The sequence below is a fragment of the Manacus candei genome, unplaced genomic scaffold (genome assembly GCF_025592945.1).
Source record: "Manacus candei isolate 608988 ecotype Guabito, Panama unplaced genomic scaffold, ASM2559294v1 h1tg000050l, whole genome shotgun sequence".
Classification (NCBI taxonomy): Eukaryota; Metazoa; Chordata; class Aves; order Passeriformes; family Pipridae; genus Manacus; species Manacus candei.
In genome coordinates, this window is record NW_026138098.1 from 1,559,409 (window position 1) to 1,586,325 (window position 26,917).

General features: G+C 48.0%; 2 protein-coding genes across 3 annotated transcripts in view; one reads left to right on the forward strand and one right to left on the reverse strand.

Annotated features, from left to right (window-relative positions):
• Positions 1 to 12,896: 12,896 nt before the first annotated feature.
• NANOS1 (nanos C2HC-type zinc finger 1) lies at positions 12,897 to 20,790 on the forward strand. The gene is made up of 2 exons (XM_051800426.1): positions 12,897 to 16,141; positions 20,001 to 20,790. Exon 1 carries the CDS (start codon positions 13,115 to 13,117, stop codon positions 13,883 to 13,885), a length of 771 nt encoding a protein of 256 aa, XP_051656386.1. The 5' UTR covers positions 12,897 to 13,114; the 3' UTR covers positions 13,886 to 16,141; positions 20,001 to 20,790.
• The window catches only part of EIF3A (eukaryotic translation initiation factor 3 subunit A), a 36,481-nt gene continuing 30,176 nt past the window's right edge, over positions 20,613 to 26,917 (reverse strand). The window contains exons 19-23 of one of the 2 annotated variants that reach the window (XM_051800371.1): positions 25,556 to 26,178; positions 25,292 to 25,495; positions 23,802 to 23,976; positions 23,194 to 23,363; positions 20,613 to 21,882 (exon numbers count right to left, since the gene is read on the reverse strand). In XM_051800371.1, coding sequence (XP_051656331.1) covers positions 21,641 to 21,882; positions 23,194 to 23,363; positions 23,802 to 23,976; positions 25,292 to 25,495; positions 25,556 to 26,178 — 1,414 coding nt within the window. In that variant the 3' untranslated portion in view covers positions 20,613 to 21,640. Of the gene's footprint in view, positions 21,883 to 23,193; positions 23,364 to 23,801; positions 23,977 to 25,291; positions 26,179 to 26,917 lie in introns of both variants that reach the window. The other variant, XM_051800370.1, reaches the window with a different exon arrangement.

Sequence of the window (26,917 nt, forward strand, 5' to 3'; positions counted from 1 at the left end):
TATGAGCGTTATCTCCTGGTTTTCCACAGAGCAAGTAGAAGCCAACCCAGATTTTCATATTTCACACACTTTTTTTTTCCCCCTCAAATGAACCATTTCAGGACTCCCACTGTCCTGGGATTAGCCTGGCTCTTTTTTTTTTTTTTTTTTTTTGCAGCCACAGAACAAAAATATTATGGTTACACACGAAACCAGAGCTTTCTGTGGGCCAGGAGCCACGGGAAAGGGAGGAGGGCAGGGCTGGGCCACGGTCACAGCCGGCGCTGCCGACGTGCCCCGAACCACGCTCGAGCCACGGCCAGCGTGGGCACCCCTGGGGCTGCAGCCACAGGAACTTAACAGTGAAGTTATGGCTGCAGAAGAATTGCCTGAATGATGACAGGTTGTTATGGAATGGTCACTGGAAAGGGGAGAGGGGCACCTGCCCCAGACCAGCGGGAGCAGCACGGCTGGACGGGCGGCCAGAATTCCCGACTCTGCTCCTTGTCCCAAAATGCAGGTTGATTTCTGACCCTAAACTATTTGACAGGCTTTCCCTGGAGCATCCAGCGTGGTTTCCATGGAAGTATCCTCTTTACAATGAGACAAAAATATGTCTGATCTCTTCCTAACCTGCTAGCAGTCGGGGAAGGAAAACAGCAGAAGCCTCCATGGGAAAATATTTTTGCTGTTTTGCAAAGACATAGAAATCAGTGACACATAAAATGCTATATGAAACATCTTAAAGATCCAACCCACCATCTCTTTTCTCATTATGAAGAATATTCTACAAAACAAACAACCTCCTTCAAGTAGGTGCAGCTGTCTGCATCTAGCAACAAGGGGTACAAAGCTTGCCCTCAGACAGCATTTCAGGCAACATTTAATAAAAACCTCAGAGATTTGGGTGCTGTTTTCCACACCATATAGTGTTTCCAGGAGTGGATCTCTACAAACAGCAGATTAAAGATGGGATGGGTTTTTTTAAACATCTCTGTCCTGTTTTAAAAGGCTTGAAGTGCTGAAAGCGTGGTTATGTTTTATCTGATGTGAGTCTGGAGGGAAAAGGGGAGAAGGGGAGCGATGGAGTGAGCCAGTAAGAAACACAGCAAAAACCAGTCACCACCACCTAGACAGTCCAGCATGGATTAGACAGTTCAGCTGTGGATTTATACATTAAAATATTAGCATGGTGTCACTGGCAAAATTGAGTCGTGGTAAGTCAAAGACGCCATAGCTGCCTCCGTGTGAGCCTCAGAATTTAAGAACCATTAATTTTATTTCTATTTGTTTCATTTAATAGTAACTTTGGCCCTCATATATCATTCTGTTACAAAGCACATTGAATATCTTTGAATTCCAGTGAGGTTTTGTGAACAATGAAGTGGCTCTGCCTGCTGTCTTAAGTGGTCATGGTTCAAAAGAAGGGCTCCTGGTACTTGATAAAATTCCACTAATAAGAAGTAACCCTGTTCTGGGAAGGATTTCACCTCTGCTTTCACTTGCAGATGAATGAAACCCTCTCTCTTTCCTGGTGCCTCTTTTGCAGGCACTGTCACTGCACCAACATTCCTCCAGCACAGCCACGGCCACAGCCAAAATAACCCTCTGCATGAAACCAGCTGGGTCCTGCACAGGCAAATTTATGCTGGGAGGTTTTCATGAACAACAGCACAACGTACCTAGGGATGGGTGAAGCTTGGCATGTGCCAAAATAAAACAGTGACACTTCTAAAATGTCTCAAAATTCCTGGGAAAAAATCAGAAATGGTAAAACGAGTGGGTTTAGATGTTTTATTTCAGCAAGGCCGAGGCACTCGAGGGTTCTGACAGCTATGGTTGCTGAAACAACACTAAGAAGCATTTTGAACCAACCACAAGGTTTTGAAACTGTTGTTCAAATACTGATGAATTCCACATGTGTGGAATACTTCCACTTTGGTAAAAGCTTACAAATATATCAAAGGGTACATTTTGGTTCCAACACACATGTAACTCATACCTAGGCTCTCAGAAGCATCATAAATTTGAAGAAAAATCCAACTAAATCATAGCACTGTTTAATTTTTATTATCATTGTATTATTGATGCCATCAGTTGCTATTTTTTTAACCTTGCATAAAATCAGTTTGATAATATTGGCTTTCAGTAGCATGTACCTTCAATTTTTATAAAATCTGTGTGTTAAACTTAGAGAAAAGTAATTTATTAGTTTAAGAAATGATGGTGTTTATTTGCATTCTCTTTATTCCAAAAGGGAAGAGCATTCATATTCCTCCAGAAAGCAATGATAATTTGGTACAAGGACAAAACTGCAGAGGAAATCAAAGATGATGCCTCCAGAATCTCACAACTGAACGTGCTTATGAACAGATATTTTTGCTTTTGTCAGCTGCTCAAACAAAAATCTGAGTGCCCAGAATTGGCAAATTATCAGAAAAAAAAAAAAGGCTACAGATGGATACAATATTTATACCAAAAAAAGAATCCAACTCCCAAATTAATAAAATCCTAGGGAAGGTTCCCCACCCTGGGGGTTCCCACCTTCCTTTCATACACCAGGGGAAACAAGGCACAACTTGGGGGCAAGTCATTCACCCTCCCCTGGCAGTGGGAAGAAATGACTGTGATTTTTGCTCTTTTTGCCCAAACAACAAGACAAGAAAAGTGGAATATGTTGTCACTGTGACTCTTTGTGTCTCAATTATCTCAATAATATGATTACAATAAATGAATAAATAAGGATAAAAGCAGCAGGAGCCTTCTCAATAATTTCAGCAAGACCAGAATGCCATGAGCTTGTCTTTTCAAAGGATCAAGATGCAGGGGGACATACTGTAAATCTGCAATTACAATTGTGCTTGTGCCTTTCCATCTGAGTGGCCTATAGCATCAATTGTTTTGCTATTCAGAAAACGGGATTTAAATATTTTAAGATGGGTTTTTTCTCTGTGTCTCATCTCTACGTTCTCTGTGTCCTCACCTGTCTCTGCTCTCACTTTCAGGTCCTCAAAACCATGGCTTTTCTGATCTCCTTCCCCAGCAGTAAAACACATTCCATTATCACCAGTCTTTCCCACCACTAGCAAGTATGTCTTTGACTATCTGCATGCCAGCAATGGCTTGAAATGCAAACATATCCATTTCTCCCTCCAGCGCTGGCTCTCTCCTTGGAAAGCTTGCTTTTTCCATGGAAGTTTCATAAACAAAATTCCACGGCACTGAATTATACCTTGTTTTAAGTAATCTGCTACTGGAGTGGCTCAAAACACCCACCCTTTCCTTCTGCCAGCAGCCTGAGGGCTGTAGTGAGACAACAGTGCCTAAAGTTGAAGTGTCCAAGGCCAGGCTGGACAGGGCTCAGAGCAACCTGGACCAGTGGAAGGTGTCCCTGCCCGTGGCAGTGTGGTTGGAATAAGATGATCTTTAAGGTCCCTTCCAACCCAAACCATTCTATGACTGAAGCACAGGGCCTGTGTCTACAGCAAGCACGTTCTCCTGAGCTGGCTTGGTGTCTGCTGGCTGTGAGATGAAGTGTGTTGGCATGTGTGCTGACACTGGTGCCACAAAGTGCTGCACAACACCCAACCCAACAGACTGCACTGACTGAGGAACTGCAACGGCACGGAACCACCCTGGGGCACAGCTTCTAGCCTGGAAAGGGGCTGACAAAGCTCCAAGTGCAACTGTAAACAAGGAATCATCAGCCAGGAGTTTCCAAGAAGCTCCATGGCGATCTATTCCCAGCTGTGTGACATCCTTCCTGGAAGAAAACACAAAATCATGTTCTAATAGGGCTGCAGGTGACACAGCACTGCAGATCAATCACCGAGGGAGAGGACTGTCACTGCCAAGGGGTTGGCCAAGGGGAGGCAAGGAAGTCCCTCACAGTTCAGTGAGGCCGAGCTGTGCTCCCCAGCTCCATGCTCACAGGAGGCAGGGAGGTGTCCTGGGGGTCAGAGATGCTCCAGCAGGTTTGGGGATGGCAGTGGTTCGTTGGAAGCTGACAGATGGGGAGGCCGAGCTCCCCAGCACCAAGGACACTGCAGGAGCTGCTTCCCTGGCAGCCAGGCAGCTGCTGTCAGAGCTCAGCAGTGCATGCAGAGCCCCAGGTCTGCACTTTGGGGGTGCCAGCCCCTGGCAGTGCAGCAGGGCCATCAGTCATGGCCAGCCATCCTGCTGAGGAGCAGCAGGATGTGTCCTCCTGTCCCCACGGAGCAGGGACATGCTGTCCTTCTGTCTGGACCGTGGTGCTCGCCCTGCCTTCTCAGGGCCCTGCTGTGATTTAAAAATATCCCTTCCCAGACTCTCAGCAAAGACACAAATCTTCTGGTTTGCAGTTTAACTCCTAGGGCAGCACTAGATACAACTGCTGAAACGCCCTGTGTCAACTTGATACACTTGATACGAGGCCTAACAGACCATTCAGACACCAAAAACGTATGAACACCCAAGGCTTTGCGTGGAATTTCACATTGTATCTTTATTTTTAAAAGATAAGGGGAAGCTATGCAGGGAAATACCACCCTTCAGTATCCACCCACTACAAGCTACTGTCAGAAGCAGAATGCTGAGCTAGATCAACCTTTGGTCTGAAACTATTTTTATGCTCCTGTTCAGTTGTACACAGTGTCTGAGGGTAGCACTGTAGGAAAGGATGCAAAGCTTTCTGTGCTTCTGGTATTACTGGTGTAATTCCCACTGGAGGGCCAGTACATTTAGAGCCCACAATTCATAAAGGATGCTGACAAGTTGCAGAGAGTTCAGAGAGGAATATGAAGGATGAAAAAACAGCCTTTACAGCTGCATATCCAGGAGCTCGATCTATTTGGCTTGTGAAGAGAGGAGGTTAAGGGATGACTTGGTTAAAGACTATCAGTGTTTACAGGGAGAATGAAATGCTGAGATCAGGGCCCTCAATTAGCAGAGGAAAACCCTGACAATGAAAACAGACAAGTTCTAACTGGAAATATGGGGCACATGTTTACCAGTGCAAATAATGAATTTATTACCAAAGCCAGAGCTGAAGCAGATAGGATGACTCTTCATTACAGGGTTTTTTTGAATAACATTTGGATGCTTTTTTCCTAAAGATACACTCTGAAACTCAAACAAGTGCAAACAGAAGCAGCCTTATACCTCTATCATCCAAGGCAACAAACAGTAGTGCTTCCCTTTTTTTAACATTGACAGCCTTCTCTCCCTTCTATCAGCAGTCCTGGCAGCAATTCCAAGTGTGTAACAGGCGAGAGTTAGTTCTGATCACAGATCCTCCTGGCAGATCTGGTCTGTGTTTGTGCCAGCACCAAGCAGATCTCTTGTCTCTCTGCTGAGAGCCTCTCGCCTGCACGTGCCTTGAGCCACAGTGACACTGGTGCTCCATCTCCTCACCACTGAAGCCAGGAGCACTACACAGTCCACCTCCACCAGTGCCTGCCCCACCTCCTCCTGGTGCCTGCCAGCAGCAGAGACTCCTCTGATGCACCCTGGTCCAAGCAATCCCAACCAGACCTCAGTTACCCACCCTCGTTTCCCTGATACCCAATGTCAGCCGCCCTCGCTGTGCTTTAAGCCCATTCCTCTGTGTCCTATCCAACAGGATCATGGAGAACAGATTATCCCCTCCTTTGAAGGCATTTAAGACCATTTTCATGCCTCACTACAGTCTCATCCTGACTCGACAGCACCAATCCTTTCTCCCTTCCCTGGGAGGCCCCAGCTCTCATTAGTTTGCTGCTGGACTCATTCCAAGGGCGCCTCCTCTTGCTTGAAATGCCACTGCCCAAACTCCACATGGGGCTACAGGCATTCCACAAACACACACCAAAACCCCGGGGTCTGTCATGTGTGTCTGAGAGCAGGACTTTGCCCTCTTTTAATCCCATCTCGTCTCTCAGCAATATAACATTTTGCACATTATCGCCCCAATTATAAAGGCTCGTAGGTGATAATGAGATTGCACTGGATATATTCCAGCAAAGCACATTCTAGGTTTTACTAACTTCATTAACCAAGAAAAGCTGGTTAATGGCTGAAAAGTGCAATGATGCACATAATCACACCAGTTGCTTTGCTCCTACAATTATATTATTAAGATGGATCTTTGAGGTACAATTTTCATGTATAATTAGTGGTTTATCCCTTCAGGAAAAAAAAAAAAAAAACTAATTCAAAAGCACCCAAAGATTTGAACAAAACAGTTCTTACTGCAAACACAAATGAAGTCATGCTCTCAGGGTCAGACTGCAAATGGGATTTGTGAGAAAACAGGAGTGCAAGAATTTAGAAGCTTAGCACAGGCTCCTCAGGGATATGAAATGCCAGAGTGCAGGTTGCAACCCACTGCACACTGGGAGCACCCAATCTCACGTGGCATCCGTAGGTATCCATTCCCAGGGCTCCCAGGGGTAAGGAATGAGGATGGGCAGGAGCAGATACACCCCAAGCTCTGTGCAGGAGGGACCCCACAGCCCAGAGAGCCTTGGGGGCAGATGGTGTTTGTGTCCCAGCCTGAGCTGTGAGCACAGGCACGAGCTGGGCTGGGAGGAGGGCAGCCAAGGAACAACTGTGGCTTCTGAGAAGAATTTGATCCCAGACTACACCAGAAATGTAAAACATTTAGGCTGATTCAAAATTATTTCCTGCTGCTTTCTTGACTTCAGCATTCTTCAGTATTTTATTTTCTTGGTCATCACTGTTCTTCCCAATAGAGGCAACTGCAATTTCAGATTAAGAAAGTCAGCACCACCAAGCAGGCAGGGCATTGAAGAATCCTCTGTTTACTCCTTTCACCAAATAACAAAACATAAAACCAGTGCAAATTTTCACACATAATTTTTAAGTACAAGCCTGATTTTTGCCCAATTCCTTTTCTCTTTCAGCTAAATTGCACTTATCAGCTTGACAAAAAATGCAATGACTGTTTTTCACTAGGAATTTTTTACAAATTTAATCAAGCTGTCAGAAGAAATGCTATTATCCTCACCGTGTGAAACTCATATATCAGGAACTTATCTACTGTCTTGCATGTGTGTATGACATTTATATGGATCAACTAACATATATATCTTCTGCTTGGTAAAATTTCACACAATAAAAAAATCTTCAGAAGTGAATTTGTGGTTGTCTTAAAGTCCTTAATATGGCTGGCTCTGCCTAGGAGCTTAGTGGGAGACTTTGCTGGATTTAATCAGCCAGGCAGACCTCAGAAATTCTGCTGGAATTCTTGTTGCTATTAGAAATATGCACTAGGGTTTGCTAATTCAGGTTCAGAACTGATTCAGAAACTAAAAGCAATAAATCCTCGTGCAAGTATCAAGCTCTCTCAAGTATATCCTGCAGCAGTCATTTTTGGAGAGGAGGAATACATAAAGGAATGTAGAGTGTCTAGCCAAAATCTCATTGGAACTACTCTTTTCAGTGAACCCAAAGATTTGTCCAAACAGAAAGCCTCTGATTTTTCCCAAACGCTTTGGCTTGGCCTTCCACTTCCATGACCCTGCACTAGACCAAGTTGCTCAGAGCCTCATCCAGCCTGGCCTTGGACACTTCCAGGGATATCCAGAGACATTCAGTAATAATAAAGTTCAATGATACAGAGTTGATTTGATTCAGTACCAAACTGTAAAGCTAGCACATTTTCTGTGACATTCCAGGTTCACGGGATCTTTGCAGAAGAACCTGGTTTGCAGTTTCAGCATGAGTCTGATTTGCTGTAAGAAGGAAACCTCATTTGATATTTAGAAACTGAAGTGCTTATAGCATTTCTTACATTTCCCTGATGTATTTATACAATGCATAAACACAAATTGTTCCTAAGCAAAAAAAAGAAAAACTTTCAGTTTTCAGAAAAAACTGTTTGATTTTCTCATAAACAGCATGTATGAATTTCTATGCCACTTTGACATTCCTCTCCATGAGTTACCATATCCTCAGGAAAAATATGCTTCTGCTGATAAACATTTGGCTCTTGGCTTGTACTTGTGTTCTGCAGTAGTTTGGATGGGCAAGTCAAAACCCTGGCTGGTTGTCTATGACCTTTGCATTCTCCTTTAAATTCCAAGCATTTGCAAGAGATGATGGAAGAGCTGATAGTGTCTACTGTTTATCAGCCACGATAATTCAAGTGGCTACATTTTCGATTGTAAAAATAGTCTTGTAATGGATTTTTTTTTTAACAGCTATTTCCAACACTCTCAGCAGTGCTCTGCATTTGAAGATTTAAAAAGGTCTGTGTCCAGAAAGCACTTTGCCTCCTGATAACCAGCTCAGCTTCAGCTGAAAAACTTTTTTTGGAGGAGAGGAAATTGAGTTTCTCTTCTCTCTGCACTGTCAGCCCCCAGAGCACGAAGTCTGTTCTGCCCCTAATTGCTGTGCCCTGGAGAGGGCTCAGCAGTGTCCTTGGACCCCCCCACACCCCTGTGCACTCCCGTGGCTACAGCCACAGCCAGGCTGGTGCTGCCAGGGGGCAGCTCTGGCTCTGCTGAATGCCCAGGTTCAGCTGCTCTGGGTTCAAGTTGCCACTGCTGGAGATAAAACAAAACAGGGAAAATGATGGCATTTTGCTGGAAAATTAAGCACTCAACAGTCAAGCAGAGAAGTATTGAGGTTGCCCATATAATTTCTGCTGTGGTGGGCACATTACTTACTCAATGCCAGTGTTGTGCTCCTGTGAGCACCTTTATTTTCTCCTCTCACCTCTTTCCAGTTGTCTGCATGCAGCGAGGTGGAGCAGCAGTTCTTAGAGAGCTGGCTACTGCTGTGTGCTGGCCTGCATTTTCAGTGGCTGAATCAAATTAAGAGACGACTACAAATACACAACTTCCCCCCCCCAGCTCTGTGTGCCTGGGTAACCATTTGCTGCAGTTGCCTGAGGACTGTCATGTAACTCTTAGGCTGAGGATGACTGATCTGGACAGTCTCTCCTGCCTCCAGCAGGAGCATGGAAGCTGTGGTCTGCACCATGGAGGAGTTTAATACCCTGGTACAGAAACACCTAATGTGTTCAGTTATGCAGAAATAGCCCACTGTGCTCAGCACAGGTTACAGGAGGGCAGACCATCACTGCCCCCTTTGCAGTCACCTCCTGTGTGGCTGCTTCCACACAACAAAAGGAAAAGTACATCTTCAGTGAAAGATTCCCAAAACCAAAGTCATTTTTCATGGCTGCTTTTACATCCCTAATCCTCCATCCCAGTGAGGTTTAGCCAGTAAAAAGGGCTTTACCTTTCTTACCAACACCCTCATGCCAGCTCGAGCCCTCCTTTCCTGAAGCCTGGGAGCCTCTGTGCCTGGGGTTCTCACACCAGTGGCCTGGAGCAGGGGCTTCCTCCCCAGACCACCCAGCAGTACAGCCACCCCACACCCACTTATGGCACAAGTCTTGTTCCCCTCTCCCCTTCCAGAGGGAAAACGCCAGGGAAAGCACTTCTCCCAGGGGCACAGTGAACGTGGGTGCTGGAGCCTCTGAGCAGACTCCAGGCTGAAGCTCTGCTTCCATGGCTTGTGTTTGTATCCACTGAAACCTAACTCACCCCTGTTAGTCCTGCCAGCTGCTTCCAATCTTCTAAACAGAAGGATCTCTCTGTGCTATAAACTTCAGCTTTCCAAACACAAGCATCATCTGTTAAGCCAAAAGCTTTAGAAAGGATCCCTGAACACCAGGCTGAGTCCAACCAGCACAGGGCATATCTTCCCTGTGTCAGCAGACACCTAATGTATTTTTAGTGCTGTCAGAAACAAACCACTCCTTGATACTCCAGAGGGGGGGGGAAATCATGCAGAAGTGGCGGTGAAGCCAATATTTTAAAAGACCCTTTCGAGAACTTGCCAGCCTCCTGGGGGAGCTTGTCAACATCTCCCACGTTAAATGAAAGTCACTTTAAAATCCACAAGGGTTTTAAAGAAAAGCTGGAACATATCAAAGCTGCTGGGATGGCAAGCTTCATAACGTGCACAGTACATCAACACTTACAGACACTAAATCCTCCTCGGCCTCAAGGGAGCTCACAGCCCCCTGGAGCAAACCCTTTCTTAATGTATCTCTCAAATGAACTGCTAATCTCCTCTCTAAACTTGACAGCTGTCCTGCATGCTCTCAAACCCCCCTGTGAGTAAATCCTTCTATAGTTCTTGTTAAATCACTTGCTGGATCATTTTTCCTTTAATATGAGGAAAGAAATCTTTCCTCCAACCCCATACAAAGACCTCCCTCACTGGCTGTTGTATATATTCCCAGGGGCCATCTTGGGCTTTACAGACTCCTCTGGCCAGTAGGATGTCCTACACCAGTCCCCCCAGGCAGATTGCTCCCTCCCAGCAGTTCTGATGGGAGCTGATCCCGTGCTCAGATCAGCTTGAATCACTGACACGGTTTCTCAGTGCTCTGAGGGAGCAGAAAACGTTCCCCTTTGCTGGGCAGAGTTTGGCCCGTGGTGTTGAACCCACAGTGCCAACAGCTATTTGTCACTCCTGTTCCAGATGATAGTTTTCCAGGGTTGCTGTGCAGCCTTGCCACAAGAACTCATATGAGACACCACCAAGACATCTGTGGTCTTACACTGTCCAAGTCCCAACTGGGGTTGCTGAAAGGGTAGTTTGGGACAGAGTCAGAAATAATCCCAACTTCCAGTTGAGGACAGAGCAGTAGTTTTTCATGCAGTCCTCAACGTTTCCAATGAAAAACGTTTCCAATGAAAAACATTTCAAAGAACTCCAAAGCACCAGTGCTGTATCCTTCCTAGAAACAGCTACTTGTCCTTTAGCTGTTCTTGACCACATATTTTGTTTGCTGTTTGAAACTGGTGAAGAGCTTCACTGAGACACTGATTTGTTCCAATGTCAATAGTGGCATTCCCTACTCTTGCACCCAACAAACCAGATTTTTTGTGACATGACACCCAACAAGTTGGCACAAGGTTAGTGCAAGGCTGATGATCCCCAACAGAGGTTGGTCTCTGCACAGACCTAATGCCTGACTGAGCTGTTGAGTCTTTGCTCAACACCTGGAATGCGAGGGGCCATTGGCAAAAATCTGGACAGAGAAAACATCAAAATAACTTTTGCAACATATCTTGTACACTTGGATTGGCAACACACACGAGCTCTGCCAAGAGCTGTCAGAGGGTGCTGTTACTGCAGTGTTGGTGATGAGTATCTATCCTTCACAGTGTTTTTCTAGTGAGGATATTTTTTGTGTTGCTCCATGTTCTTCATCCCTCCCTGCATTAGCAGTGAGGGGAACAGGGCTGTTTACCTCTCTGCCTGTGCTACTGACACTGCTACAGCAGTGATTTGAAATTACTGCCTCTCCAAGACTGCCTCTTAAAATGTCCACAGATGAGCCACAACAATTGCCCCAGGATGTGATGCTCCACCACTCTGACCAATCACCCCACACTGTTTCACCCAGTTGTTATCTCTGTTTTATTGTATTCAGAGGCAATGGCCCCAATGGACCAGCCACAAAATGCTCCACTGGAGAGAGGAGAGGTGTGTCACATAACTGCACCTCGGAGACTGAGCTCTGGGCTGAGCCTGACACCACACAACTGTGAAATGTCCCTGCGGTCACCTGGTGCAGAACCGTGTCCCACCATGAGCACGGTCTGGAACAGGATTTCCTTTGCAAATGTTTTCAGTACTGAAGCAAGTCCCATTTTCCAACCAAAGAATTCACACTCCAGCCAGCTCTGCAGCCATCTGCATTGTTCCTTGGTCCTTGATACACCCACTTCCCAGGCATTTCACATGGCTGGAGAAGCATATCAAACCCTGGAGAGGTGTTTCTGGTATCTGAGCTCATGAAACCTGCCGAAATCAGGTGCAAACAAAAGCACACTGTGAAGCTGCTTTACCTGCCAGAGGAGCACCTGTTAGACCGACAAATCAGGGCCGTGCACAGGGGAGACAGATTCCCCTCTGACAGAGCTCCACCGGCCATGCTCAGCCCAGCAGCTCTTACCAGGGGCTGGAAATCAATAGGATCTTTACCTGTGGCTGCATTGCCAACTCCTCTTGCCCAAATGGAAGAGTACACGTGTGATGCTTCCCAAAGGAGGATCTGGTTCCTGGGTGGCCAGACTGGATGGGAATCATCGGGGTCAGCGAAGGGGGGACTTGCCTGTCCCCACCACGGCCCCTCGTGCAGCAGCACGGCAGCTGCTCTGCGAGCACCGTCAGCGGGGGAAGCGCTGGGCTACCCGCTCTCACCGGGCTCAGGGGGGTGCTGCAGGACACCGGTGCCCATCCTGCTGCCCAGGGTCCCTCCACGTCCACCCACTGCACACAGTGCCCTCCAGCCTCAGTGTAGGTCAGGCCTGGCCCTTTTTTGGGCTGAGTATTCCAGATTGGTTCCCACACCTGAGCAGCACTCCAGTGAGTGCAATGTCCCTCCACTCCAGTGAGTGCACGAACCTGAGACACCATCACAACCTTTTATTCTCTTTTAGTAAAACCAATCAAACCCACTGACTAAGAGGGGTCCGAAGAGGAGATCCCCTCTGCCCCACACAGCTCACGGGCACCTAAGGGGAGGCACCTGCTGCCCTCCTCCAGCTGAGGAGGCACGAACCGCTTCCCACTTGGGCGGCACTGAACTTGTTCTGTGCCCGCACATCGCTCTGCTGCGGGTGGAGCGGGTTGGTTTCGTACGGCGCTGCGCCATCAGTGCGACGGTACCGGGCTGGGAGCGGTGTCACGGCACCGGCACGGCAGCGGGGCCGCGGGAGCATCCGGGACCGGCCCGTGTGGTCCGGACCCGGGCACCCGATCCCCATCCCAGTCCCGATCCCGATCCCGATCCCGGTCCCGATCCCGATCCCGATCCCGGTCCCGATCCCGACTCCCCTCGGGGCCGCACCTGCGGGGCTGACGCGCGCCCCAGGGCCGCCTGGCCACGCCTCCCTCTGCCCCTCAGCCAATGAGCGGGAGGGGGCTCTGTCCGGCGGCCAATGGGAGCGCGGCGGGCGCGCCCCCGCCCCCTATTTGAGGCGCCGAGCGCGGCCGCGCGCTCGCAGAGGCGGCGGAGCGGGCGGAGGGAGCGGGGCCGGGAGCGGGACCCGAGCGGGAGCGGCCCCGGGAGCGGACGGTGCGCCCGGCGCTGCCCCGCACCGCGCTCGAGGGAGGGGCCGCTCCCATGGAGGCATTCCCCGGCGCCAAGCTGGAGCAGCACCGGCACCTCCCGCCCGTGGAGTGCCTGCCGGGCGCCCGCTACGGCGGCCGGAGCCACAGCGCCTGCGGGAACGTCTTCAACTCCTGGAACGACTACCTGGGGCTGGCCACGCTCATCACCAAGGCCGTGCGCCCCGGCAAGGGCTTCGGCGCAGAGCCCCCCTCGGTGGTGGTGGCGGCCGCCGTGCCGCCGGCCGAGGAGGAGGAGGAAGAGGAGGAGGAGGAGGAAGAGGCGGCGGGGCCGTACTTCGAGGGCGCGCTGGACTTGCACGACCTGGACCTGTGCGGGCATCACCATCACCACCACCACGGCGAGGGGCTGCTGGAGGAGCGCTTCGCCGACTTCAGCCCGTTCCCCGGGCGCGGCGGCCCCGCCGCCGTGGTGTTCGACTGCTCGGGGGAGCACCCGGGCCGGGAGGGCTCCGCCTGGGGCGGCGTGGTGGTGGCGGGGCGGCTGCCGGCGCACCCGCGGGCCGCCTCCCGCCTGCTCAAGCCCGAGCTGCAGGTCTGCGTCTTCTGCCGGAACAACAAGGAGGCGGTGGCCCTCTACACCACGCACATCCTCAAGGGACCCGACGGCCGCGTCCTCTGCCCGGTGCTGCGGCGCTACACCTGCCCCCTCTGCGGCGCCAGCGGCGACAATGCCCACACCATCAAGTACTGCCCCCTGTCCAAAGTGCCGGCGGCCCGGCAGCTCCGGCACGCCCGGACGGCGCTGGGCAGGAAGGGCCGCTGACCCCCGGGACCGTCCCCCGGCCCGGTGACACTGCCCCGGCCGGTGCGCGCTGGCCCGCGCCGAGCCCGGCGGGGACTGCGCGGCGGAGATGCGCTGTGTTTGTTTATTGTAAGAAAGAAAATATATCTATATGTGATTTTTACGGAGACGGCGAGATCTGACTTGCGGGGAGTGGGTTCGGAGGGTCGAAGCAGCCGCCGGGAGGGTCGCGGGGGTCTCAGGTCGCCCGAGGAGGGGCAGCGCCGCCTCCTGCCGCCCGGCCCGGAGCGCATCCCAGACCGGGATCGTGCGGGGCTGCACCGCGGGGGCGGGCCGGAGAGCTGTTCTTAATTGCCACTTAATAGCAGGGTGTTTAATTAGGGTACGACACTACTCCTTTCGGGTCTTAAAGCAAACATCCCATCAGTTTCCTTTGCCGGTCTTAAAACCGGTGTGCAAATCGCGATCAAACCTGCCCTCAGTAGTTAACTCCTGCTTCCCGAAATCGCAGCATCCTACCTGGAGCGGTGCCCCGCGGTCACTCGTGAGCAGGGATGGCGCTGGCCTCGCAGGTCCCCGCATCGGATGCTCGGCTTTGGGGAAGGTCTGAGAGGAGAAAACACCGAAGTGCACGTTTGAAAACGTGATGACTCTGGGCCAGGGTGCAAACGGAGTCCTTTCTGCTGACAGAAAGGCAGTTACAATGGCACGGAACAAGATTTGATGCAGCTGTGTTTGTAGTGGTGAAGGGGGAGGTGATGTGAAGCCCGGAGGAAAAAGACCTGGACAAAGCAGGAAGCCGTGACCATAGGATAATGGAAGAAAGGGAGGTTGTGTATTTTGAAGAGCTCAGAAAATGTGGCTTTAACTCATTGCAAGTAGAAGGGATCTACCCATGTGGTTAACAAATATCCTTAACACTACATAGACTGTACAAAGCATAAGAATTATATTGAAGATCTGGACTACCCTGGGTGATGGCAGATCCTTGGTACTGAATATCAGCCAGGGCTATGTTGTTTGTAATCCTCAAAAGACCAGAAATTACTTATTTTCTGACTCAGAGGAAGGAGAAGGAGCAGCAGCAGGCTTGTAGTTTGCTTAGGATTCCTCCAGAGCCAAAAGGCAGGTGCAGGAGTTTTCAGAGCAGAGTGTTTGTTACACTGCAGATGGCTTTGTGACACCTGGGATGTGGAGGGGTGCTCTGTCCAGGGAGGGTGCCCTAATGAAAGCAGGGAGGTGAAGAGGGCCTTGCGGAGGAACTGCTGGGGCATCACCAGGACCCTGAGAAAGGAGATGGGTCCTGACAGGAAAAGGGAACCAGGAAAATGAGGGGTGATTCACACTTGTGCAGTTTCCTTTCAAAAAGCTACTCAGCAGGGTGGGAGATGGGATCGAGAGAGCAGGACAGTCAAGAATGGAGTCGAAACATGTGTGGGATGGGCTGGGGATGAGGGTCCAGGGTCTATTATTCATCGCAGCTGTTGGCTCACAGCCACAGCAATTAGGAGGAAGAACCTGATTTTGTGTGGAAGTGTTCCTTTAAATCTCCATCAGATGACTCCAAAGATGGTGTCAGCTCTAATTACCAAATGCAGTGGGGCTTGCATTAAATAACACTCAGTGGCTGCAGTTACCCTTGTGGCAGCCTCTCTCCTTGTGCTATATACCATTACTTATTGTCTCCTGCTCCATGGGGTGTGCACCACTGGCTCTTCTAAGCTGTTAGAAGTTAGATGTGTTTGGTTTTGTGATTCCTGGTCCACGTAGGTTTAATCTGTGTCCACCACACATTAGAATCAAGCTCAAGTGTGATGCTGTGGGAAGAGTTTCCTTCTGTATTTTTGTTTCCTTGTGGGAAGTTTTGAAGATCCGTATATACATTTCAATGCAGTTGACTGTTACTGGACACAAAAGCAAGAAAGATCTAAGTAAATCTGTCTCGGGTGTTTTCTGAGGGTTAACTGGCCGGGCTGGATTGGACTTGCTCCTCGCAGGGTTTGCCATGTCCCTGCCCCACCTCTCTGCTCTTTACATTAAGCTGCTGTGCGGTACCAGCCCTGGAAATCCATCAGGATACCAGCAGATCTCCTGCCTCGGATGCACTGGCCTAGTGCAGCATCTGTGTGAGAGGGAAAGGGTTGTATTGATGGCCTGGGCTCTGTTGTTCCTGGTTCCTCTCTCGTCCCACACGTGCACAACCTGGCTGTGGGAAGGCCAAGAGCTGCCTGTCATCGCTGGCACGTGGCATGAGGCATCTGATCAGAGTCTTAACAGGTAAAGTGGGAGAGAAGAGCTTCAAAAGACCAGCTGGGGATGGGGAGAAATAAAACAACAGACTGTTCCAGAGAGGAGATGATGAGATTCAGCATTGGCAACAGACAGCCTGAGAGCAAGGCTCTTCAGTTACTTTACATGATCATTCAACAGGACAATTTCCCCTTCTAAGTTTTACAAGTAAGAGTCTAACAAAGACTAAACCTTTAAGGATATTTTGATTGGTCTTTCTAAAGTAAGCTCCTGTGATTTCTGGTGCACCAGCACACTCCTTGTGGCACTGAGTAAGCAGGAGCATGCTTGTTCTTGGTCAGTCTGAAAAGCTTACTACAATTCATAGTGTTTGTAGAGCTACTTTGATTCCTTAAATACTGGGAACCACTTACATTAGTAATTTAAATCCTAGGAACAGCAAAAAGCTGAATCTGAAAGCAGGTCAGTTTAGAGCTGTTATATGCTCTGCAGAAGAGGTCTATGAAAAGTGAGATATTATTTCACTATTCTACAGGCATCTGCAAATCAAAATATTATGGCCACGTGTTTAAACCCAATACTATATCTTCAGAGAATTGCTTTATTACAGGGAAATATTCCTATGCATGTTAGTGATGGAATCTTTTCCATAGCAATGTTCTGGCAAGAGAAGCGAACACAATATTGGATAATCATCCTCAGCTGATACTAGTCTTGGCTAAAAGCAAGCTGCTCCTAATTAAAAACTACTTTCAGATGTATAGATAACTTGATCCAGCTGAAGTCAGGTAAGTCTGTGCCCATGTTTAGTGGAAATCCTGTCTGGACAGGTTGCTCTCAGGTAACTGCCACAGGAGTAAACCACAATGGCTATAAAATGTCCTTCCCTCCTAGAGTGGCAGCTTCACCCACCCACCAGGTTAATATACACTGGAGGTAGTTGGCCAACAGTTGCACGGGGAAGAAGATGATTAATTTTAATATGCCAGTTGTCTGGGCAAAACACAAGTGCTACACTAAATCCAGAAAGAGATGTAGCAAAGCCACTAGGTTGTCCTGCCCAAGTGTGAAAGGGCTAAGAGCTTAAATTGCAGCAAGGGGGGTTTTGATTAGCAAAAATCCAGTGGAATAGCTTGTAGAATCTCCATCCTACCATAATTAAATGCCTTAATAATTCTGTTTAAGAGGAGGATCAGAGAAAGTGTAGAGCATTTCAGTTCCAGCTGGTCCTGCCATGGCAAAATAGGAAGAATTGTGTGTTTTTGTTAAGCCATTTGTGTGCCTACTTCTTGCAGTGCTGCAGTAAACCACACAGGATGGGTACCAGTGCCTGAATCACAGGGAAATTTTGGATCTTGCATTTCACTGACCCAGCACCTTCCCTTTGTAGGCTCCCACCATTCAGCAGTACTTTTAGTTAAAGGAGGAAAAGCTGCTTACATGTAGCAGTTCCTGTCAATGAGTGCAGCCCAAGGGCATTCAAACCACAAAGATGTTTCATTTACAACAAGGCAAACCTCCCAGTACTCTTGCTGTTTGAGGTGTCTCCTGGCTGCCCACCAGCCCACTCTGACATCCTCCTGGTCCTGCCCATGGCCACACTGAGGCCACCAAGGTCATGGCATGTCCTGGGGCTGTGCTTAGTCAGGAGCTGCACTCATTGCCCTGCCCTGCCAGTCCTCATAAATACTGATATTGTAAAAAACTTCTATTAGTTTTTATAACAAAGGCACTCTAGAGAAAACTTAATTAGAATGCCCTGCTTCTGCTGGGGACCCTGATGGGCTGGGTCAGTCTGTGGGCTGCTCTGGGAGCAGCAAACAAACAAACAGCCCTGTTCATACCTGACCCCTGCCTTGCTCTGCTCCTGGAGATTCGTTTCAATTGAGCAACACTTGGATCCATTTAAACAGCAGCAGCCTTAAGCTCTGCCTTCTAAATACAACCTGTGACAGTTTGTATTCTTCTAAGGTTCACTGAAAACTTTAGTTCTTCAGCTGAATGTGATTCAATCAAACAAAGCAAAGGTTGACAGAGAACTCATTTGCCTTCCTCAGGTAATCAAACTTTGTGCTCATGTCTAATGATGGCAGTAGATGGAGGTTTGAGCTGTTGGATCTGGTCAGTAGTGGGTTTTGATCACTGTAGTTAGTATTGTGTCTAAAACCATCAAGCAGTAAAATAAACACACTGGCACGTCTGCAAAGCTCACATCTCCCAGATCTTTTCTCAAGCTGCCCAGTCCTTGAGAATTTTACATGTGTTGGCAACATTATGAGTCTCAAATAATGGAAGTTAATAACACAGATGGGGGAACAGAGCTTTAGCTGGTGCAGTGATCACTGACATCCACTCCTGTGTAAAACTGTCTTTGTATGGATAATATTAAAACTATGTAACTGAAGGTATAACAATCACTTTTTACATATTACAATGGCTGGGGAGAGGCAAATGTACCTGTCTTTTTCAAAGACTGAAATGATCATCTGAAAAACTACAGGCCAGATGGTGTTGCTTCAGTCCCTGGGAAAATCAGAGGAAGTCCTTTCAGAGCCTGTTTTTGGGCACATGCAGGAGTTGAAGATTGGGAACAGCCAGCAGGCATTTACTGAAGGCAAACCATGCCTGGCTAGCCTGCCTTCTACAACAAAATAACTTTGTGGCCAAGGGAAGGAGCAGTGGATGTTCTTCATCTCAACTGTAGCAAGGGTGTCAGTGCTGTCACACAATATCCTGGCACCCAGGTGAGGATGTTGCAGCCCACACAACAGTGGGCACAAAAACTGGCTGGATGTTTGGGCTCAGCACGGAGGGCTGGGCTGCAGCAGGTGAGGGGCATCCAGGGGGCTGCCCTGGGACTAGCCCTCTCCAGGCTCTGGAGGCAGCCATGGGATGTGCCCTCAGCAGAGCTGTGGATGCCACTGGAGTGGGAGGACCAGCCCACAGATCTGGGATGCTCTCCAGAGGGACCCACAGGCTGGGCAGGAGCCTGGTGAATTCAACGAGAAGAAGGGCAGGGTCCTGCCCAGCCAAGGAAGGAGTCCTTGCAGTCACGGGCTGGGAGGTTCAAATGCCCCTTGGAAAAAGGGGAGCACGAGGCAGCAGATCCCAGGCTGTTTGAACGGGACCACAGCCTGTAGAAGGGAAGAATCCCAGCACTCAGGAGATCCATCCTGACCCCTGTGTGCCCTGTGGGGTTCCATTCCCCCCATACCAGGACATTGCCAAATCTGAGTGAGTTCAGCAGAGGGCTGAGAGGATAGTCAGGGCTGGAGCACATGCCTTGGGAGGAAATGCTGAGGGAACAGGGCTGGTTCAGCCTGGAAAACAGGAAGGTTTCAGGGAGACTTCACAGCAGTCCTACCACTTCCTACCAGTACCTGGAAAATTCAGGCTTTTCACAGCAGTGCACAGGCAGGGAGACACAGGGTAGAAGCCAAAAAGAGAGAGGGTTAAGCTTTTTGGGGGTCACAGAAATGAACAGAAGGCTGGAGCACCTTCCTACGAGGAAAGGCTGAGAGAGTTGGGGTTGTTCAGCCTGGGGAACAGAAGGCTCCAAGGAGACCTTATTGTGGCCTTTCAGCACTTAAAGGGAACCTAGGAGAAGGATGGAGACAGATTTTTTGGCAGGACCTGTTACAATAGGACAAAGGGTAATGGCTTTAAACTGAAGGATGGTCAATTTAGATTAGATACAAGGAAGTTTCTTTGCAATGAGGGTGGAAAACACTGGCACAGGTTGCCCAGAGAGAGGGTGGATGCTCCATCCTTGGAAACATTCAAGCTCTGACTGTGATCTGGTTGAAGATGTCTGTTCTCATTGCAGGGGGATTGGAGTAGATGACCTTTAAAGGTCCCCTTCAACCCTGTGATTCTGATTTTTCAGTCTGGTGCCAGTCAAGCACTGGAAGAGACTGCCCATAACAGCACTCCACATCCCAAGACCACACTGGAGAAGCACAGTTCTAAGTAACACAACAATTTCACAGCCAGCAGTGAAGAGAGCTCCTGGGTCCCTTTTAACAGGACTGACCCTGTGATCCTGTGACACAGAATGCAAGGACAGCAACAGGTGGCTGAACAACAGCAGCAGCCACTGCTCCAGATCTATGTGCTGTTCCTGGATAAAATAACCAAAAACCATGGTGTCTTTTTATGCTTAGAAAACACTACTCCTCTGAAGGAGTTCTGTGACTCAAGAAATCACGTGACAAGCTCCAAAGACACAAAAATCAAGCTCTCAGATGTCTGTGAGAGCAAGTGTTTCCCAAGATACCTGCTGGTCCTGGATAACTCAGAAGAGGGCAGGAAAAGGACAAGAGGAGTATTACGGACTTCTGGTCACACACCAACTTTCTCAGGGAGAAATTATCCCAGGTGTTCTCACATTCTCCTTCAGCCGCTGCAGAACAGGTATGAGAACAGAAAAGGGTTGTTCAACAGCTGTTCTGCATGAACACACACTGCAGGGAGCTACTAAAAAGTCAAAACACAGCAGTTAATTCCTTAAGTCGTTTATTTATCATTGAAGAAACACACAGCAGCAAGTTCTGTGTTGGCTTCAGTGTGATCAGATCCCTAATCGTTGTTACCGCACCCCAGGTTTGAAGTCAACACAGCCATTACTACAAATCACTTTTCTGGAAAGGGAAAGAATTGACCCTGAAGACAAAGAATTGGGGGAAAATTGAACAATTTCTCCAAAACCACACATTTTAAATATGACAATATTTAAAAATCCTTGAAAGGCATGAATTATCCAGTAATGGAAAAAGCAGTTGTGATGTTGGCAACAGAAAGTACATAGCCATATGCTTACCAAAACACTGAAATGGTGAAAGCTGCAAGTTGGATTGTACACTGCAGCAGTGTATACATTACTGGAACTGTGACTGCAAAATGGCCTCAGAGGTATGATGGATTCAAGTAACTCTACAGAAAATATCCCAGTGTAGCTAATGCTCATAATGTTTATTGTATTTAATTCAAATTTAAACAACTTACTGAATTTAGATAGTGATAAAATAAGTCTCAGAAACTGCCTGCCCTCCAAGATACCTATGTAAAAGAGGGCCTTCCTATTTTTTTTGGCTAATTATGCAAATTAATTTAGCTCTGCTTTTTCAATAATTCCACTCTGTGAACAGAGGTGTTTTCAAATGCGTGTTCTGTGATGATAATACCCCATTCCAAACTAAGAAAGACTCAAAATAAAAAGGGCAGCCTCTTCTGGTGCGAGATAGAAGCCGTACTGAAGACAGCTGTTGGGCTTGCTTCTTTTTATTTTAGCAACAAATGACCCATGAAATAAGCATCATTTGAAATTTCAAAAACTGGCATTTCCATTTCCAACCTTCTGCTGTGAGTTTTGTGCATGATCAATCTATATGAGTAAGTAATTCATGCTTTCATGTTACCTCAAAACATTGGTTAAAGAATTCCAATTGAGAATGTTTATAAGCACAAATATAATCTGGATTCCATCAAATCAAAGCTAAAACATTGGTTAAACTCTGTGATTCCCACTTAACGTCGTACAGTGGTCCACCCTTCCTCATCTGTCTCGTTTTTAGTGCGGCGCACGGGCTCACGCTCCTTCTCCGTTTTCCAGGAGCCCTTCTCCTTCTCCCCGTCTCTCTCCCGCTCTTTGGATGCTGGTGGGGGAGCAGCAGCTGGAGGAGCAGCGGGAGCAGGGGCTGATCTCCGGACCGGCTCCCGCTCCTCTCCCCGTTCCTCTCTCCTGTCCTCAGCGCGGCGCCAGGAGCTCGCTGCAACAAAGACAACAGGACAGCTCTGTCATGCTCCACCAGCACCTGCAGGAGTTTAACCGAGCAGGCCGACCCTGGCACTCTGATTTACTGACTCTCAGCCTTGCCAAGAGGTCATACAGCGAGGATGGCCAAATACATGGTTTAGTTTTACAGGGAAGTAATGACAGGAATCACTCAAGCCCCTTTTCAGTTTTGGGGTGTGGTGAGCAAGCCCAGTGTCATCTTTAAAACACAACAACTGCAGTAAAAATGTTCTATTGATGTACATGGTTTTATGATGTAAAAATATATTCTTATACTATTAGCAGAATTAAAAGCACAAAAGTGTCTCCTTAGAAATGACTGAACCCTGAAAACAGAAAAATCCTTACTTAAAAACACTTGTGGAAAATGTTTAGGTGTTCGCTGCACTAAAAGACAGGAAATTACTCTTCAGCCTACTAGAAATTAGAGGTACTGAATTACATGACTCTACTGGTAACAGCATCTACCACCCTTTACTACAAGAAGAACTGTTCATGTCCACCAAAAGGATGTTAAATGTTCTACCCCAGCTGGGGCATACACCAAACAGACAAACACCAAAACTTCTTGACACATCAAAAAACCCCAAAAATCTCCCCACTGAGAACACTCTGCCTTTCTGCCAGCAGCAGTCCCCGTTGGATCCCACGTTCTGTTCCAGCCTGATCCCACGTGCCGGAGCACCCACACGTGGGGCAGAGACAAAGAGATTCTGAACATTAGAATGCCAGAACTGGAAGATGTGGTGGTGTCTCCAGGCTAAATGTATCTGCTGTTGCTGTATTTGTAGAACGCAGCGAAGGATTAATAAATATACAAAATTAAAACAGGGTAATGTCTGTAATCAAAATAGGTTAGTCATCAAAATTACCACCATTAATAGTGTGAAACCCATAAGGCCTCATTTGGAAATACTACCCTCACATTTTAATGGTTTTAAGAAAAGGGACAGAAATTCCTTCCTGGGATGTCTCGATAGTCTCACTACAAAGAATTCATTCACCCAGAACACAGTCCTGCTATGAAAAGTGCACACTTGAAATGTTAATCCTCTACTGTAGATGTGAAATGCTACTATGAGAGAAAAGAATAAAACTACAAATAGTTAAGATTCTCTGAAGAATCTTCAATTACACTAAAGCTGCTTTTTATCACTTTGTTTATACAAAGGGAGTTTAAATGGCCGAAAATATCTTATTCCCCTTTGACCCCACGCTAGCAGTGTCAGTAACAGGAAGGCTCTGCAATGAATGTGGCACTTCAGGAGCAGTAAAATAAACCTACGTTCTTCCCGGTCTGATCTGAGGGGGGGGCCTCTCCTGAGGGGTGGCTCTCTGTCATCGCTGCGGCGATCCCTCATGTCACGGCCACCTCTGTCCCATTCCTCACGGCGACCTGAATCCCTCCAGCTAGAAGTTTCCTCAGCTGGGCCTCTTCTCCAACCAGCATCATCCCTTTGGCCATTCAAAACAGAAGACTAAATGTTAATATTTTACCTTTGCTATGGAAAGAAGTGATAATAAAGCACAGCACAGATATTTTCACACCCAGTGGTGGTGAAATAGAACTTAACACACTAACATACTTCCAAAATTGTATTTTTCTGAGCCTAACATGGAATTCTCTTGAAAATGGGTTAAAAAAAATAATAACTATAAGCAGTAAAGCATTTTGAGATCCCTTCTGTCAACAAATAACATCGTCTTAAAAATAACAAGCCAACAGGGCCCCAAAACGCCACTATCCATTTGCTGCCTGAAGTGCTTAATTTCACCCAAACCAACCCCTCTTCCTTTCACTTGGCAATTCCACATTATTTCGTTATCAGCAGGGCAAGTCTTTTTTTTCTTTGGCAGAAACATTCTACAAGTATTTAAACAGAGAAGGCAAACCTGGGGCGCCTGAAACGATCGTCTCGATCGAAATCTCTCTCTCTGTCGAATTCCCGGTCCTTCTCGTTTTCATCCCGATCTTTGTCTCTGTCCCACTCACGGTCTCCTGAAGGTCTGGAGTCTCGTGGAGGGCCCCAGCTGTCCTCACGGGCCTTCTCTCTTTCCCTCCATCCCCCTGTAAGAAAGAAACACAGTCAAAGGAATTTGTGACTGACCTCTGATCTCTCTGTAGACAAAGAATCCTTTACTTCCCTCACGGAAACTGGTTCTTCAAGTTTTGACCCCTGAGGATCCAACTCAAGATGCTTGTAAAAAGTGTGCACATTGAGAGGGAGCCACAGACAAAACACTGTACAAACTGCTTAATGTAAAGCCAGCAATCCACACCTGGTGTCAGGCCTGCCTCTAACAGCTCAGCAGTGCTGATCACACCCTGCCGTTCTCAGTCAGAAACTATAAACTCCACAAGGATCTTGTGCAAAACAAGTGCAAGAAGTAAAGGGAGTAGTTTAGACAGTGGGTTCCTTTGTGAAAATCCACAAGTGAGATATTATTTTTAAAGAACTTACTGCTTTTTAAAGCACTACTTTAAAATATGACTCTTGTTACCATCTAGTTAACGCAGCGCACTCTGCAATATCACTCAGTTATTTGGAAATGGGAGTTCTTTATTGTGCAGCCTGCTTTGGCTTTAAATAGGAAAAAATGGAGTGCAAGTTTTGATGTTTATAACTTTTCCACAGGTTTGGATTACAGAAGTAGTGTCTATAAAAGTTGATGTGCAAATACATAAATAAAAAGAACCAGGAAATCCAAATCATATCAAGCATTTAAATGTAATTGACAGTTCTGAAAAGAATCACAAACAGTTTTTCTAGTCACCATCAACAAGACTTAAAGCTAGAAATAAATGATCTAAGAATAGGATAATTCAGACTTTAAGGGACCTCAGACAGTCTTCTAGTCAAAACTTCACTCCAAGCAGGACTTTAAAGAAGGGTCAACACAAAACCAGAAAAGGAATGTTAAAACCAGGAATATCTCTGTACACATAAAGAGGGATTATTAAAACCAGACCCACCTGAATGAGGTACCAAAATCCTCCTTTGAAGGAGGTTCATTTCAGACACATAGAAGGGGTAGGGTAAGAGTCCCAACGTGTGCTAATCTAGTGAGAATGTTTCTCTCCCATCAGAGCATTCAACTTATTTTGGTTTTGCACATAGGGAAGTAAGTGATCAGCATTACTCTGGGACCTTTAGGTATCTTCCAGGCAAGCAACAGACACTGCTATTTGTTTGGTTTTTTTTTTTAATTCAACCCAATTAAAAGGTTTAATTATACTAAGTAAAGGAGTATCCCCTTTAGCCAAATTAATCCAGATGTTTTCAGAGCTGATTCTCCCACCTCTGCACCAAGTACATTACATCCATTACCTCTCAGGGTAACACACACTTCAGAGGGAAGGTTACTATATTGCTGTATTTTACCTGGTTTACCAAATGGCCTCCAAGGACCTGGCCTTGAATCATCACCACCACGCCACGGCCCCCTGTCATCGTCTCTCCTGGAGAGCCTGTCATCGTCAGCGTTACGCCACGGCCCCCTGTCGTCATCCATACCACGCCTGGGCCCTCTGTCGTCATCCAGCCCTCGCCTGGGCCCTCTGTCGTCATCCAGCCCTCGCCTGGGCCCTCTGTCGTCATCCAGCCCTCGCCTGGGCCCTCTGTCGTCATCCAGCCCTCGCCGGGGACCCCTGTCATCATCCGCAGCTCTCCAGCTGCCCCTGTCATCATCCAGCCCACGCCTGGGTGGCCTGTCATCATCCAGAGCCCGTCTGGGTGGCCTGTCATCATCCATTCCACGCCGAGGCCCTCTGTCGTCGTCCGCGGCTCGCCAGCTCCCTCTGTCATCGTCCAAGCCGCGCCGGGGTGGCCTGTCGTCGTCCAGCCCGCGCCGGGGACCCCTGTCGTCATCCAAAGCACGTCTGGGCGGCCTGTCATCATCCATTCCACGCCTGGGACCCCTGTCATCATCCATAGCACGTCTGGGCGGCCTGTCGTCATCCATTCCACGCCTGGGACCCCTGTCGTCATCCGCAGCTCGCCAGCTCCCTCTGTCATCATCCAAGGCACGCCTGGGTGGCCTGTCATCATCCAATCCTCGTCTGGGCGGCCTGTCCTCTTCCCCTTCCCGCCTAGGAGGCCTGTCCTCGTCCCCTTCTCGCCTCGGTGGCCTGTCCTCCGCTGATTCGGTGGAAGGACGTTCCTTTTCCTCCGCAGGACCACGTCGGGGTAGGTCATCCCCCCGGCGAGGCAGATCATCCCCTCGCCGGAAAGGTCTTTCATCATCCCTTGGCTCTCCTCGACGCCAATCTCTACAAAACCAGAGAACAAGTAGAAGCTGACATCCAGGAAAGCTTTACATCAACAGTATCAACCCCTCAAAGCCATTCCTGACTGCGTGTGCTTGATGAGCCACTGCAAACACATCTACAGAGTGTGCAGTTTCCAAGTGCACTCTGTAATTGCCTTCACTGTTATGGGAAGGCAGTAGGTCACCACCCCTCCTGTAAAGACTGAGCAGTTTACTATCTCCTTCAAAACTACAGTTTGAAGGGGATAACTGCAGTCCCCTGTTGGTTATTTGCTGCAACACCGAGCCTAATCTGACAAACTCAAGCTAAGTCTCAAAGAATGAGTATTAAAAACCCTACAACCATGAATTAAGTTTTCTCCTCCTTCATGACATACCAACCCCACAGTCCAATCCCTGTTTTCTCATGCTTGGGCACAGTTCCAGCCCAAAGGATTGGTAATACCTTCACTGACAAGGCTCCACAACTAGGCAGGACAACGCAGTGAACTCGTGAGCGAATCCACAGCTACTGCCTGATAGCAAGCAGGGTGCCCCAGGCCCTGGCAGGCTGTCAGTGCTTCCAAGGGCTCTCCTTACTGGGATGTACATGGGAAGTACAGAATCGGTGAGCATTTTCCCTGGGCTGTGGAGCCATCAGTTCATCTTTGAAATACGTTTGGACTTGTAACACTGAAAAGATCAGACACAGCTGAACAGTTAGAACCTTTCACTCTTGTCACTTCCCTGGACACATCATT